The 17500-nt window shown below is 45.9% G+C and overlaps 1 protein-coding gene across 2 annotated transcripts in view; it reads right to left on the reverse strand.

Moving 5' to 3' along the window:
• The window catches only part of LOC126996493 (alkaline phosphatase-like), a 245281-nt gene that overhangs the window by 156771 nt on the left and 71010 nt on the right, over positions 1–17500 (reverse strand). For both annotated transcript variants that reach the window (XM_050857006.1, XM_050857008.1), the window contains one exon: positions 10750–10973. In XM_050857006.1, coding sequence (XP_050712963.1) covers positions 10750–10973 — 224 coding nt within the window. The remainder of the gene's footprint in view (positions 1–10749; positions 10974–17500) is intronic.

Genomic DNA, 17500 nt, shown 5'->3' on the forward strand with positions numbered 1-17500 from the left:
AGGGAAACGAGCGATGAAGTGAAAAGTGATCAGACGAGCTTTAAAGGCACTCCTCCACGCCCAGCCCCACTAATGCCCGGGCTCAAGGCAAAACCCAGTCATCAGAGCCCTTGATCGCTGCTCCGGGCGCGGCTAAACACTGTAATACCGCGTTCGAAACCCTTACTCAGCGGGGGAAGAAAACACAAAAAAACACATCAGCACAGGGAGCGGAGGAACGGGATAATGAAGATAGAAATGACGCCAACGACGACATGCTTTACAGGGATTACATAATCGTGTGGTAAGGAGGAAGAGGAGAAAGAATATGTGGGTGTAAGAGCCGAAGGAGAAGGAGGAGGAGGAGGAGGAGCAAGAGTAGGAGGAGGAGGAGGAGAAAGAGGAGGAGGAGGAGGACGTAGTGTGAATTCCATTTTTGCATGATGAGGAGTGAAGAACAGAGGAGGCCATGAACGCAGGAGATGTGGGACGCCAAAGACAGCAAGTGCTACTGAATATTCCCAGCGAGAAAATCTTCACGCCTGTATAGACCGGGCTCGCGGAGGGAAGGGAAGGGAAGGGAACGGGAGAGAAAGGAATGGAAGGAAAGAAAAGAGAAAGGAACGCAACGGAAGGGAACGGAAGGGAACAGAATGAAAATGAAGGGAATGGATGAAAAGGGAAGGAAGGGGAGAAAAGGGAGCGGAACGAAAGGGAAAGGAAGGGAAGGGACGGAAAGAGAAAGGAAGGGGATGGGAACGGAAGGGAAGGGAAGGAAACGGAGCATAGGAGAAAGGAACGGAAAGGATATGAAGGAAAGGGAAGAGAAGGGAAGGGAGAGGAACGGAACGGAGGAGAAAAGAAGGGAAGGAAAGAGAAGGAAAGGGGAAAGAAGGGAAGGGAACGGAGCGGAAGGGAAAGGAAGAAACAGAACGGAACAGAACGGAAAAGAATGGAGCTGGAAGGAAGGGAGGGGAAGTGAAGGGAAAGGAAGGGAAGGTAAAGGAGGGGAAGGGAACGGAACGGAAGGGAAGAGAAAGGATGGGAAATGAAGGGAGCGGAAGAGAAAGGACCAGAACGGAACGGAAGATAAAAAAAAGGGAAAGGAAGGGAAGGAAAGGAAAGGGGACGGAGATAAAAGGAAAGGGAAGGAAAGGAACATAACAGAACGGAAGGAAATGAAAGGGAAAGGAAGAAAAGGGAGGGAAAAGGAAAGGAAAGGAAAGGGAAGGGAAGGAAGGAAAAAAATGAAAATGAAGGAAAAGGGAAGGGAAAGGAAGGGAAAAGAAGGTAAGGGAACGGAACGGAAGGAGGGAAAAGGGAAGGGAAGGAAATGGAAGGGAAACAGAGAGGAGTGGAAAAGGACGGGAAAGGGAAAGATGGGAAGCGAAAGGAAAGGGAAGAGAGAGAAGAGGAGAAGAAATGGTAGGGAAGGGGAAGAGAGGAAATTGAATGGGATGATGGGAAGAGAAGGGGATGAGAGAGAAATGAAGGGGGATGATGGGAAGAGGAGGAAAAGGGAATATAGAAGAGGAGAAGAAAGGGAAAGGAATGGGAAACGAGAGAAGTGAAGGGGTGATGGGGATGGGATGGGGAAGAGAAAAAAGTAAAGGGAGTGATGGGAAGGGGAAAAGTGAGAGAGAGAAGTGAAGGGGGTGATGGGGAAGGGAAGGGGAAGAGAAAAAAGTGAAGGGAGTGATGGGGAGGGGAAAAGTGAGAGAGAGAAGTGAAGGGGGTGATGGGGATGGGATGGAGGGAAGAGACAAAGGTAAAGGGAGTGATGGGGAGGGGAAAAGTGAGAGAGAGAAGTGAAGGGGGTGATGGGGGAAGGGAAGAAGTGGAGGCGGTGAAGTTGGCGGCGGAGAGTGAGGGACTCCTTTTCAGAGTTGGTGAAGCGGGGACAGCAGTGCGGGCGATACAGAGGGCGGCTCTATATACCTCACACACACACACACACACACACACACACACACACTCAATTTCTGTGTGTGTGTGTGTGTGTGTGTGTGTGTGTGTGTGTGTGTGTGTGTGTGTGTGTGTGTGTGTGTGTGTGTGTGTGTGTGTGTGTGTGTGTGTGTGTGTGTGGATGTTGTATGGGCAGCTTTTAACAACGACTCTCACTCTTTGAACCAGACTTGTATAAACTGTTCCTTTTTTTTCGGAAATTGTTTGCTGAAGGGAAATCACACATCGCCCATACAGACGGTACACGCGGCCACTATCGATGAAACCAACTGTGCATGTGGAATATGGAGTACCGGATATATGCGCACACACACACACACACACACACACACACACACACACACACACACACACACACACACACACACACACACCTAACGTAAACACAAACCCTCACTCTGGCAGCGCAGAATCGACGTATTTTCAAACGCTTCGGCTTTTTGTTGCGGTATTTCTTTGAAGGCTGCGGAGATGGATCGTGCTTTCATGTGTCTTCTTTTTCTGTTCATCGTGTGATAATCTTGCAACACTACCGAAAGATCCACGGAAATCCCTGCAACTTCTACGATCTAAAACAAAAACAAAAAAACATATGCACTAAAGACTCAAAATGTTAGAAAGTATGGGTTCAGGTCGTTGCCTCAGAGGTTTGCCGCTGCTAACTCTTGGATGTCCCGCATGACACAATCTTCGGTGCCCTTAACTAATGAGTGATTCAACGAAGACAACCTTATTTTCATTTATTTCGTCTGTCTCCACGAGAGTGATCACGAGACATCCCTCCGCTGCACCAATGAGAAACGCAGATGTCTCGCACATTCATCTTATCTCCATTATAGAGGTACATGTTTTTTTTTTTTATATATCAAGAATCAACAGCTCCGCCTCTCGTGGAGTCGTTAGAGAGCAATATATAGTAATCTCCCCATTACATTTATCCTTTTAGTGTATTTCCCCCATTCTTTACTCCTCAGGCCATGTCCTCCCTGCCTCCTTACATTCTCCTCCTCTTGTCCTTCTCCTCCGTTGGCTCTCGTTGCCGTAATCCAAACCATTACTAAGAGATGTCATTGATTACCAACTCAAAAACCGACCGCAGCTTTAAACATGTTCTCGCCTTCAGTGAATTTCAAATATATTTCAACTTCAAGTATTTTTTCTTGGCATGCTTGCGTCATACTAGTGGAAAAAAAATTCCATATACCCATTAATCAGCAAAAGTGGTTCACAGAAAGCTCGTAGAGAGCGGACTCTGGCGTGCTGAAATTTTTGGAACTGCTGTCAAGGGAATGGCCTGAGGGAGAGCTCGTGAAATGGGCGTCGGATTGTGGGTTGAGGACGCTGAAGTAGCGGTTTATCAGGTGAGCAGCTAAGAACACAACACTTGCCAGCGGCACACTTGCACACGAATGGTAAATTAATCACCCTCGGCTTACTGCGGAAAGTATTTTCTTGCTTTGACACTTGCAACCTTACTGAAAAAAAGTTATTACTTATTACGAGTCACATATAAATGTAAAAAAGTTCTTTAATATATTTTATAATCAACCACCAACGAAAATCTATTCCTGAAAATATCTGCAAACGAGCAATAATTCTATTATGGAAACTGAAGCACAGTAAATAAACTGGATGCAGTCGTTGTTTTATTCACATGAAAACAATCTTCTCTCAGAAAATAATGCCGCTTTAAATGATTTCCTGCTTCCGTGTGCCCACCCGAGGCACCCGCGGCCCAGCGGGAAAACAGAACGTGAAGTGGACAAACCGGCAATTACCGAAGCAGCTCGGAGCGTCCTCCAGCAGATCAGTAAGCCGCAAGAAAAAAAATGTAAGCTCATTGGGCCAAATTCCATGATTTTAAAGTTACGCTAACCAGACATGGCTAAGGACAGGGTCGGGGACGACGGAGTATAAGTAGGCAGCACCACGCCCTTGCAGGCACCAGTGACGCGGCACAAGGCGTCACCTCTGTGCTCAGACTTTCCTACACTTATTCAGCAGCAGCCTTAACAAGTCGGGAATGAGGAGCGAACTACAGCGCCGGCATTACAGCAAGGCAGCATAAACTCGAATAATACCTCCGCCACGAGGTTTAACTTATAAGTAAGTCCCTATTAAGCCAAGCTCTCGTAGCTATGCTCCTAAAGTTTGCATCATAAAGGCAATACGTGCAAGAGTGGATGCGTTAAGAACACTAAAAAAATAGTAACAAATAATAAAATAAAGAAACGAAGCGTGGAGAAGAAATAACACACACACACACAAAAAAAAGAGTTAACAGCGCGAACCGAAACTCGAACAATACAAAGTTTCTATTAACAACATAATGATGATAAAAATAATGATAATAATGATGATGGCAATGATAATGATGATATAATAGTAAACAATGTCATTATTATTATTATTATTATTATTATTATTATTATTATTATTATTATTATTATTATTATTATTATTATTATTATTATTATTATTATTATTATTATTATTATTATTATTATTATTATTATTATTATTATTATTATTATTATTATTATAATAATTATTATCACCATTATTATTAGTATTGTTACTCCTGGTCTTCGGACACCAAGCAAGAAACATGCCAGCATCACATTCAACGTTCATCACAATTACAAACCGAACGGGGAGTCCCAAATTGAGTCCACCTCAGAAAGATGCAAACCCGGAGCACAACAGGAAGTAATATAAGGGTACTAATGGGATGTGAGGGGCCCGAATGTCCGGCTACATGTCCACCGTTCCGCTCCTGCACCAGCCCCAGCCCCCGTGATACTGTTCCCCGCCCCGCCCCTGGACCGGCCATAGCCCCTTTGACAGTCCCCTCCGCCCCGGCCCATGCAGCAGTCCCAGCCCCGTGACCTGAGGCAACACTGTCCTGGCTGATCCCTGACCCGTGGCAACTCTTGTAAGCAGAAAATTGTGTTGAAAGAGAAGGGAAATGCACCCACTGACACACACACACACACACACACACGCACACACACACACACACACACACACACACACACACAGACACACACGTCTTTACTGCACTGCACATTTTGAATAAGTCAGCAGACCACGAGAAATATCAATGAGGCGCGTCGCCGTTGTTTCAGAATTCATGCAAACAGCGCGCAAGGCAAGCGACGAGGAGGCGAAGAACGTGCTGGTCCCTCAAACTTATTAATTCCGAAGTCAATATTGAAGCAAAAACTTTAAACCAATTTCCCTTGATAAATCGACACACATTTTTTTGCCGCACAATTTGATTAGGATATACGAATCATTATGTCCGTCTGTCTGCGTGTCTCTCTCTCTCTCTCTCTCTCTCTCTCTCTCTCTCTCTCTCTCTCTCTCTCTCTCTCTCTCTCTCTCTCTCTCTGTGTGTGTGTGTGTGTGTGTGTGTGTGTGTGTGTGTGTGTGTGTGTGTGTGTGTGTGTGTGTGTGTGTGTGTGTGTGTGTGCTCGTGCAAGTATTCATCTGCTTTAAAATGCAAAAATAAACAGCACAACTGCAGTGAGTAGGGAAAGAAGGCAAAATTACAGTGGAAAAGCAAAAAAAATAATTGTTTCACGACCAACGACGAGGAGTGAAAGAGGAAAAGGAAGCTGAAGAGGAAGAAGAGGAGGAGGAGGAGGAGGAGGAGGAGGAGGAGGAGGAGGAGGAGGAGGTACAGGAAAGTGGTGGAAGAAAAGGGGGGAATAAACGAAGAAGGAAAGAGAAAGGAGGAGGAGGAGAAGGAGGAGAAGAAGGAGGAGGAAAGTGGTGGAAGAAAAGGGGGGAATAAACGAAGAAGGAAAGAGAAAGGAGGAGGAGGAGAAGGAGGAGGAGGAGGAGGAGGAGGTACAGAAAAGTGGTGGAAGAAAAGGTTGAATAAGCGAAGAAAGAGGTATAGGAGGAGGAGGAGGAGGAGGAGGAGGAGGAGGAGGAGGAGGAGGACGGTGAGTGAAGAGAGATGGGAATAAAAGGCAAGGAGTGACGCAACCTTGGGCGTACACACACACACACACACACACACACACACACACACACACACACACCATGCGCCAGCTGCTGCAGACGACTACACAATGCACCATTTGTTCTACGATGGCTTTGTCTTCGCCATTGTTTTCGGTCTGACTACTTATCGCTTAGTTGCCTCTTCCACTTACTCGCGTATCGCACTTCTTTACGATTATACACACTTCGGGTTTTTTACGCGGCGCCTCCATCACGCGGATAACACGCACACACACACACAACCTCCTTCCCCCTTACCCAGACATATACACACACGCCTTGCACATCGATCCTCTTCTCCAACACCTCCACTTAAATACTACAACACAGATTAGAGGTGCTATTTCCTTCTTCATTCTTAAAGTTGTATACTATCAAGAAGTTTAAAAAAGATGAACGTGTGTGAAAGTCGGCGAAATTCTTGGCTCGGCGTGCGCGGCGTGGCCCAGAATCCGACAATTGGCTGGTGACAGATGTGAGAGGGATTGCAAAGGACAGCTGTTCCCTCCCTGATATTGAGCGAGTCATTCGTGGAATTGATCTGAGGAAAAATCATGAGTCGGGGACCTTTCAAGAGTCTTCGAGAGGGTCTGTGCGGACGCAATTAGAAGGATCCGCAGCGTCCGTCCGTCCCTCACTCCGTCCTGTTGGCTGATTCCTTAATTCTGTGGCTGGAAACTTCTGCCCTCGAGAGTGTTGTTGCGGTTGTTATTGTTGTTTGGACGCCACAGAACGCGGTGCAAAGTTTCCGTCGCGTCCACAGAACAATCAAAGGCTCAACGGGACGGGGGGATGATTGTGGCTCTATGCTCAAGGCTGTTCGGGTGGTGTGGGCGTGAGGCAGATTATTCGTGGTAGCGGTAGTGGCTGTGGTGGGCGTAAACTGAACGTGAATAAATAATCTTTAATATTCTCTTCTCTTCTCTCTCTCTCTCTCTCTCTCTCTCTCTCTCTCGTCAGAGTGTGTGTGTGTGTGTGTGTGTGTGTGTGTGTGTGTGTGTGTGTGTGTCTTTCGTATGACTTTAAGCGGTAAACAACTGCAGCATGAACATAAGTCCTAAGAGCACTAATAATCCATGAAGGGAGTCGTTTTAATCTCGCGCGTGTCCTTGCCGCAGCCCAAACACTCGCCCTCTCTAGATTAATAAAACATGCGGCGGCCCAGTGTTGTTGTTGGCGTGCCGGCCGCCTCCTCTCCTCAACCCGGCCCGCCTCTCCTCAGTCTCTCCACTACCACGGCGGGTCAAGAACAAGCGGCGTAGAGGGCCTTAAGGGCGGCGGCAAGACCTTCTAATATGTATATATGTAGAGCTTGGGAAGGATCATAATTTTGCTCATAAACTATTTTCGGTTATAATGTTTTTTAGGCACTAATAAGTATGTTTTTTCCTTGGTCTAATAATAATCCTACACATTAAGAGCTGTTTACAATTTCATGTAAACTTTTACAGTTGATTTGGTAATAAATAACGCAGAATAATACAAAAATTTAATATCCCTCTTTCGTAAACATTTACCAAGGTCATTATGCCATTGCAAGACACAGATAATGCAGCCCTAGGCGGTGCGGTTACTGGTGTGCGTGGCGGTACTCTTTAAGGCTCATGTCGGCCGCGCCGCCGAGCCTCGCGTGTTCATTGGCGCCAAGTCACGGATCGCGGGCTACAGGTGGTTCCCAAGTGTTCCACAACACGCAATAAACGAGAATGGACGCTCACTGGTTCTCGCAAACCCCACGCGGTATTTTTCACGTTTGAACACCTCTTATTTTATTAAATATTTACCTGCAACAGCCAGGAGACTGAAGGAAAACAGCTCTGAATAATTCATCAAGCATACAGCCGGCTTTGAGTGATGAAAATAACTCTTACTACTTTCAACAAACAAAACTGATCACGGTATTTTATTATTTACGACATACATATATCACTCAGAATAATAAGTCGTCAATAAATATGTATGAATAAAGAAAAAGTCTGCAAGGGGCCAATAGGCTTACACGGGGCAGCTCCTTTAATATTGAAAACACTCCTTTAAGTGCACGACTAGCCCGCCCCGCCGGGGCGGCGGGACGGGCTAGTCTCCTCTGCCCACCCGTATCCGTGTTAATGTTCAGAAAGAAAAAAAAACTCAGAAACAACGTCCACGTCTGGTGCTGAGGACTCAACGAGGTGGGCTGAGGTGGAATGCTTATGTTCCCCACCCGAACACCACACGTACACATCTGTTCTCCAAAAGTGACTAAAAGCAATGTATGTTTCATGAGCTGCTCCTAATAAGAACGATCCTGCAAACTCGATGATCCTAAACAAATCAGGGGTCATAAAATTAAAGACCTAAATGTTGTTGATAAGAATGCCGAGTAAAAGTTTTGGGCAACATACGGAAAACACAACAATACATCCAGCACATCCTTTCTCTTTCCAAAAACACAAGCAAGACAGAAAACCAATACGAGAGACGAGGAAATCCCAAGAACAGCTCCCGGGGGAGGCGCGCCGCTGATGGCTCGCCGCGCCGCCGGGACAACACCGTTCGGGAGAGGCATGGCGCAATTATCAACATCAAGTGCTGCGAGGAGCGGCAGTAATCGCCATCATGACCCAAGTACCAATAGTGGCGCCCGGCACGCTGCGGCAGGAGGCGGAGGCGGAGGAGGTGGAGGGAAAGAGGGGGAGGAGGAAATAGGAGGACGAGGAGGAGGAAAAGGAGGAGGAGGAAATGGAAGAGGAAAAGAGGGAGAGGAGGGAAAGAGGGGGGAGGTGAGAAAGAGGAGACGAATAAGGTAATAATATAAAGAAAAAAGAAAGTGGAAAAGGAGGAAGAATACGAAAAGAAAACGGAGAGGGGGGAGGAGGAGGAGGAGCAGCAGAAACAGGAGGAGGGAGGAGACAGGAGGACGAGGAGGAGGAGGAAATGGAAGAGAGAGAGAAGGGGAAGAGGGGGGGTGAGGAAGAGGAGACGAATAACGAAATAATATAAAGAAAAAAAGAAAGTGGAAAAGGAGGAAGAATACGAAAAGAAAACGGAGAGGGAGGAGGAGGAAGAGCAGCAGGAAGAGGAGGAGGAAGGAAAGATGATGAGGAGAAGAGGTGGAAGAGGGAAAGAGGATGAGGAAGGAAAGAGGGTGGGACGAGGGAAAGCGGGGGGAGGCGGAAGAAGCGGCGAATAAGATAATAACATAAAAGAAAATAAAGGAAAGTGGAGGAAGACTACAACGAGGAGAAAACGCAGAGGGATGAGGACAAAGATGCAGGGAGGAGGAGACCACGCGCCTGGCGGTAAAGCTGGGCCGAGCGGTTTGCATCTCAGCTTACAGTCGGGAGAGGACCTGGGAGGCTGGTGTTGCGTCTTGGGGGAACGGCTTGAAGAGGACAAGGTTGGGGAGCAAAGCGATGGAGTGAAACACGGTAAAGGGAAGACGCACCGCGCTAACTTTTCCCCCCAACGAGACATGCTTTGTGTTTGCGCTTCCCCGTTCGTGTGTGGCGGACGCGATGCAATTTGAATAGTTTCCTGCCCCGGGTCCTGCCTCGCCGAACCACGCTCCCGCTCCCATCCGGCATGTAGAGTAATTCGTTGTAGCTTTAAATGTTATGTGGTTCTTTTGCGCAGAGTAATGGAAAGGGAAAGCACGCGATTATGTCTATGTTCATCATGTATACACCTCTTCTTCTGTGTGTGTGTGTGTGTGTGTGTGTGTGAGAGAGAGAGAGAGAGAGAGAGAGAGAGAGAGAGAGAGAGAGAGAGAGAGAGAGAGAGAGAGAGAGAGAGAGAGAGAGAGAGAGAGAGAGAGAGAGAGAGAGAGAGAGAGAGAGAGAGAGAGAGAGAGAGAGAGAGAGAGAGAGAGAGAGAGAGAGAGAGAGAGAGAGAGAGAGAGAGAGAGAGAGAGAGAGACGAATTCCCAATCCTCTCAGCCTTGGATGGGATTAAGGTGAATGACACGTGACGGCGATGACTCAGCACTCCTAAGAAGAAAAGTCAATTCCATTCTTGTTGAAGTAACCTTACGAGGCTGTCTCTTCAACAGACCTTATTCCATTTTCATCCTGCGCTGTCTGAACTTATTTAAAAAAGAAAACCTTTCCTACGCATGAAATACGCTTTGGAGAATAAGTAATTTGGTACAAAACCAGAACTGCTTAGCGAGAAAAAAATCACACAGGCAGTTGTTCTAGGAATCAGTAACGTCTTCACTAAGGTAACGATATCATATTGGGTGTATGTACCGGAGGCGAGTAACATGCAGTGAATAAAAAAATAAAAAAACTTTCTCATTACTTTTTCAGTTAACAATTACTGTACCACCAACCAAGAAATTTTTGGTTATTGGGTTTTCGCATAAAATTGAAAACTCATCTGTAGGAGTCTCATTATATAAGACTGCACTAATTAATATTGGCCTGTAATGAGATACAGAGGATGGTGCTCCTTTAGGTACAGGCGTGATGACAGCCACCCTCCAGCATGAAGAAGAAGGAGTCGGCCCTAAACAGGAGCCTAAAAATGGATCCATAGGGATCAAGAATTTTTTTTTTAGGCGCATTAACTTCTTTGGCTCGAAATACAACTTTACAAAAAACAGTCTGAGGTAGGCAACAACTACTAAGCTTCACCACGTGTGAAAATAAACTATTTGCTTTCGATGCAAGAAAACATCCACAGCTTGCATTTCAAAATCTGTGGCGAACAAAACATTAAATAATTACTTCCGTCTCCTTTTCCTTTTTGCGCGGCTCAGAGCCAGGCGACCCGGGCTTCTACAGACTCAGAAGTGAATGCGGGACCTACCTTGGCCAGTGCTACGTAGGGGAACTTCTCGAAGGAGAGGCGGTACTCCTCCCCACTGTAGCCCTCCCGCTGCCCCTTCAGGATGCGGCCCGCGGTCACGGTGGACACGCCCATGCCGTCACCCACGAACAAAATGACGTTCTTGGCGTAACCATTGGAGGCACGTCTGGCGTTGAGGATGTCCTCGATGTGTCCCTTGGCCTGGGAGTACCAGAAGTCCCGGTCTGGGGGAGGAAAACAAGAACGTTACGCCTGCAAAATGGTAGCGGTAAAAATGCTAATTAGAAATGCAGCATAATACTCTTACGGGTATGTACTCACGATAAATATAAAGTAAGTAATCCGTAGAGTTTCAAAAAGCTGCAAATTTTTTTTAAAAAGTTCGAGACAGACTTTTAAAAAGTTAAAAGCTTAATTATCAATGCATCACGTGCTCTTATGGGCAATTACCTCCGATAAATATGGCATGAACAAATCAGAGATTAACAAAAAAGTTGGACATTTTTTTTTAACATAAAACGAAAATCATCCTCTAAATAATATCAAAGCTAAAATCTGGGAATGCAACAAGTCTGCTCTTTAGGCTAATGACCTGCGATGACTGCTATGGAATAAAAACATCAGAGAATGATAAAAAAAAAAATACAAAAATGTTGGAGTCATCGTACAAGAATCACGGTAAAAAAAGTAGTAAGCTCAGAATAGAATGCAACACGTACGCCCTGACAGCCATGATGACAGACTTATGATATATACGAAACAACAACAACAACAAACAAAAACCAAGCTGCATATATCTATTCAAAACAACGTATGCGATTACCCTTAAAAATAAGTAGGAAAATCAAATTAGAAAAAAAAAACCGCAACACTTTCGTACAAGCCAAACCCTTCTTACCTACAATAAATACAGAACAGCTACATGTATCAAGACACCTCTTCACCCGAAATTGACCTCTCTTTTGGCTACTCTTTACTTTTTACTTTTGTGGGAGCGGCGAGTAGCGGGCTTTTTTTTTGGTACCCTTTTTGTTGCCCTTCAGCCGTATCCTTTGATATAAAAAAAAAAATGTGAATTATCAAAACGCTGCGCATCTTCTCGACCCTTCATCACGAACACCAGCGTCTCGGAGTCTGTGATGCTGTCGAGGATGGGGACGGGGACGTACTTCAAGTCCAATCCAAGAAGTTTCGGGTCCCTACAGAGTTATTCATTCCGAACTCTGTAGGGACCCGAAACTTCACGGATTGGACTTGTAGTACGGCCCCTAAACCGACCTTTCTAGGGACTCAAAACTTCTCGGATTGAACTTGTAGTACGGCCCCTAAATCGACCTTTCTAGGGACTCAAAACTTCTCGGATTGAACTTGTATTACGGCCCCTAAATCGACCTTTCTAGGGACTCAAAACTTCTCGGATTGGACTTGTATTACGGCCCCTAAATCGACCTTTCTAGGGACTCAAAACTTCTCGGATTGAACTTGTAGTACGGCCCCTAAACCGACCTTTCTAGGGACTCAAAACTTCTCGGATTGAACTTGTAGTACGGCCCCTAAACCGACCTTTCTAGGGACTCAAAACTTCTCGGATTGAACTTGTAGTACGGCCCCTAAACCGACCTATTTAGGGACGCAAAACTTCTCGAATTGAACTTGTAATACGGCCCCTAAACCGACCTTTCTAGGGACTCAAAACTTCTCGGATTGGACTTGTAGTACGGCCCCTAAACCGACCTTTCTAGGGACTCAAAACTTCTCGGATTGAACTTGTAGTACGGCCCCTAAACCGACCTATTTAGGGACCCGAAACTTCTTGGATTGGACTTGTAGTACGGCCCATAATCCGACCTCAAACATTTCGGGACCCAAGCTCACATTTTATTTGACAAGGCTTTCACTGGAGTTTGGGGTATTTCCACGGGTAGTTTTATGACCCTGGTGGTAATTTGACCCATTTTCTGTGCCATGAACCCAAGGATGCACTCATGAAAACCCGACTGATTTATTTCTCGACCTTTAAAAATAGTTGAGGTGAGGTGAGGCATTTGAGAATATCCACCCTCTGCTCCAGACCGCGGGCCGCAGCTGCACGATGTCGTCTCTTGATTAACTGGACTGTTTGGACGGACGGCACATCCAGCCAGGGATACGCAGCTATTGTTTTGGCCTGTTCCAGATTTTTCCCATCATGAACTATTCCCCATTTGCTTCCGAGAGTGGGTTGGGTTCGCAGATATTCAGGTTTACCAACTCGAAGATACGTAGGACTTGTATATTTTTGTTTGTTAATTTTTCAAAACTATGGCCCACTTTCCCATTTGACTTTGGCAGCTGAATAGGCTTAACGGATAAAGAATTTGTTGAGAATCAAAGTTTTTAGCAAAATCTAAATCTCTTCTTCATACTGACGCGCGCTTGTGTGTGTGTGTGTGTGTGTGTGTGTGTGTGTGTGTGTGTGTGTGTGTGTGTGTGTGTGTGTGTGTGTGTGTGTGTTGTAGTTTCAGTTGTTTGTAACGGCTGTTGTTGTTGCTGTTGTCATTGTTATTGTTGTTGTTGTTGTCGTTGTTGTAGTAGTTCGACTCTCTCTCTCTCTCTCTCTCTCTCTCTCTCTCTCTCTCTCTCTCTCTCTCTCTCTCTCTCTCTCTCTCTCTCTTGGGGGGGGCCGACCAAGGCTTCGTTCCCCCCCACCAACTCACACACACACACACACAAACACACACACACACACACACATCACCTGCTCTCTCGAGATTCTCCCCGGCTCGCCTGTTCTTCTTTATTCAACAAGATCTAAGGCTCGTTGGTAGACGGACTAACAGACAAAGGCACATAGACTGAGAGAACGACGTTGCATATTACGTTATCTATTTACTTTAATGCATTTACTAGTGTTGAAGACAAAGTCATCACGATTTTCTTTATTATGCTTTTCATACATCATCATTGTCTTCTTCAGTTATTGCTAGATTACTGAATGACCAAAAAAAGACATCTTCCGCCTTTCTCTGTTTGTCCGATGGTGGTGTAGTGAATTCTGCTTCGGTAAACGCTTAAATTTTATCTCCCTTTTTTTATTCATCATCATTGTCTTCTTCAGTTATTGCTAGATTACTGAATGACCAAAAAAACCGTCTTCCACCTTTCTCTGTTTGTCCGATGGTGGTGTAGTGAATTCTGCTTCGTGCATTGATCTGTATACCTAGTTATTTACCTGTTTTATTTGTTTATCTATCTACCCATATGTCTACATCTTTATCTACATATGTATTTTATCTCCATCTATTGAAACGTAGAGACAGACAGGGAGGCGTGTTAGAATGATGAACAGATGGACATGTCTGACATATAAACACGTTAGAAGAGCGACATGATTATTCTGAGTTGCAACATCCGTTCGAGGAAAAATAAAAACATGTTCTTGCCCTACGACACAAAAACAAAACTCGGCTGTGCTATGAAAATTTCACTTCCATCTCCTATAATTCAGTTATCATATTGAGGCGGCAAGAATTTATTTTTTGCACTGGAAATTCTAACTAATTGATCCTATAGGCGTGTGACGATGTTAATAAAAAAAAGGTTTAATAGAGAGGAGTATGAGCTATACCAAACTGACAGCAGTGATGAAATGAGCTTAGGTTGGTGACTGCGTGAAAGCAATGCTGTTCAAGACACGTTCAACACCGCTACTAACGTCTTCCCGCAGTTGTTGTTTTCTGATTGGCACATACCCGTTACAGGCATGCAGTGCTGGGGGGCATCTGAGGGGCCACGAGCCACACAACAGCCTTTGAAATCACCACTACAACAGACGATGCCAAAAGTAACACGCTGAACTACGGGACATAACCAACTAGTCAGTCACTGCATGAAGAAATGCTACCGTTACAGCGACATGTTTAAATAAAAGCATTTGTTGTTCTGATAAATTCTAGAGGTAAGCAGAAGTTAATCATCCTTTATTTCTTTACGATAAAACCACAGAGCTGCACTCCCGCTACGATGCGTCAGTCTTCTCTGTAAAGCAAATCATGCCATGCCTTTCAGCGAGACAACGATCGCCCTAACAAATCGAGGAGAAAACCGTGCGCTTTCCCTGACACTCATCGAGGTGCCGACGCCACACCTTCCCACGACTGCCGGATCCTTCAGGGAAGAACACAGAATCCGAGAGACCGAGCCGTCGTCCCAGCGTGCCACATGAGGCCTTAACAGCAGCGGTGGTAACTACGGAGGCGAGTGGAGCAGTGCATGAAGACTCGGCGCGCACCCAACCTAGGAGACGCGACGAAGAGGGAAGCTTGTATGCCCTGTTGACCCGCGCCCCCACAGTGACGAAAGCGGGGGGGTAAGAGGCAGTGTGTGTGCCTCTTTGCAGCCTATAGTCCTGTGTCCTGTGTCATATGGGCCACATCCTACATCATGCTCTGTATCCTACACCTGCTTTCAGTGTCCAGTCGTGTCTCCTGTGCACAACACGGTAATCTCGTGGCCAAAACAACAAAACAACCCAATCACACTTTATTTCATCCGTTGTCCCATTTCCGAAAAGATAGTTAAATATTTCCCCAAAAAACCCAATCACAAAAACCCAATCAAACCCAATCAAAACCCAATCACAAAAAACCCAATCACACTTTATTTCATCCGTTGTCTCATTTCCGAAAAGATATAGTTAAATATTTCCCCCAAAAAATATGACACAAAAATCAGACACGAATATAAATTACATGTTGACTCTTACCTTCATTCAATCAAACAAAAAGATACACCAAATATCATTAGGCGATCAGAGAATTAATTTCATGAGAAGTGATATGCATTATTAATATTAAATAGGAAGCTTTTGTCAAATTGCTTTCATTAAAAGCGTGTAAATATTCGCCGAAAAATTACAATGCGAGGTGTTGTATAATATAAAAGCGAGGCGGCAGGGTAGAGGAGGAGGGGGGGGGGGGAGGGGGGAGGGAGGGGGACGTCACACTCGAGTTACAACGAAGCTAAATCCGAAACCGATTTGAAGACTCGTAAAGTGCGGGGAACGCGACGCCCCGCAGAATATGCTCCCAACGGCTGCACCACCACCACCACCACCACCACCATTACTTCTATCCCTATTCACCACAACAATTACCACCATCATAAGTACCATAAAACCAGTACCACACTCACCACCACCACCATCAAAAGTACCAAAACCATCACCACACGTGCACCTCTACCACCATTACCACACCATCCCTAATACCTCTTCAAGCACCACCACAATTACAAATGCCTGTCGGTACTGGATCCAGACGACATGAGCCTGAGGGAATGCGAGCACTGAGAGGAAGATCAAGACTGCCCGCTACTTCACTATCTCCTCGAGTGCCCTGCTACGAGGGAACTGGCACCCAACCCTGAGGGGCACTCTGGCCCTGCCCTCCTGTTCCACCTAATAAAAGGGAATAAATCTAAAGACAACGACCACCACAACAATCATCACCACCTCTACATTAAAACCAAATTGGCGAGACCGCGTTTTGGGGTAGGCTCCCGCGGGTCCTTTCCTCCCCTCTGCTCTGCCACACGGTCCCAACACCTATCTCTTCCTCTCATATGTTAGCTATAGGTAATATAAGAGAGGAAAATATAGGTGTTGGAACAGTGTGGCAGAGCAGAGGGGAGGAAGGGACCCGGGGAAGCCAACGCCAAAACGGACTCGACAATTTGGTTTCACTATAACGTCACTTACATGTTCCCCTCGCACTGCTGACACCACTACTTGCACCATCACCATCACCATCATTATCACTACCACTGACACCACTATCATCATCCCCTCACACTACTAACACCACTACTTAAACCACCACTACCATCATAACCTCCACTTCTAACACCACCACCATTATCACTTCACACTACCCACACCATGACCATCACCACTAAGACCAGCTCCATCATCATCATCACCATACGTAACATCACAACCATCACCATCATTACACTGTCACTCTATACAGGCATTCATCTCCATAACCATTTCTTCCTCCAATCTCTCTCAGCCTCTCCTCTCGATCTCTCATTTACCCGCTCCCATCTTTAGTCCCAAGGTTGCCTGCTATTAAGAACCCGTTAGTCACTTAAACCCTCATTCACTGCTCCAAGCCTCCAGTCCCTTCAGTCCGTCAGTCTCTCAGACACTCGTTTAATCCCCCTGTGTGTTCCTGCTCTCGAGTCTTTCCGTCATTCATCCTGTTAACACCTCAATCTTTTTCTCGCTAAGCTCAGTCCTTTAATCTCCTAGCCAGCCTGACCTCGACGAACGTGACTGCCAGAGAAGGGGAGAAAGGGGAATGGTATAGAGAAGTAGATAGGTAGATAGAGGTATGGCAATTATCAAATAGGCTTCAAGTGTAATTAGATAATCAACGTCTCTAAGAAGGAGGATCAGAAACTAGCGTACCAAACGAAGGTGTCTCCTGTCTTCCCGTCCTCCACACCGTGCAACCCAAGGCCCACCACACCTGCTTCCGCTCACGTTACAAGACTAAACACGACACCAAGCCTTCCACACGACTTCTCGCCGCCTCCCCAACAGTCACAGCCGCCGTTAGGTGTCACTCAGGTTCCTTCTAGGCACAAAACTCACAGCGGTAGGGGGGGCATGGGGGGATGATGGAGATGGCGGCAGGAGGGGTGGGCATTGCTGGTGTTCGTTGTAGGACTCAACAATCAATGCTTCATTAGTGTCAGTGCCTGCAGG

The sequence above is a fragment of the Eriocheir sinensis genome, chromosome 10 (genome assembly GCF_024679095.1).
Source record: "Eriocheir sinensis breed Jianghai 21 chromosome 10, ASM2467909v1, whole genome shotgun sequence".
In the NCBI taxonomy this organism is placed as follows: Eukaryota; Metazoa; Arthropoda; class Malacostraca; order Decapoda; family Varunidae; genus Eriocheir; species Eriocheir sinensis.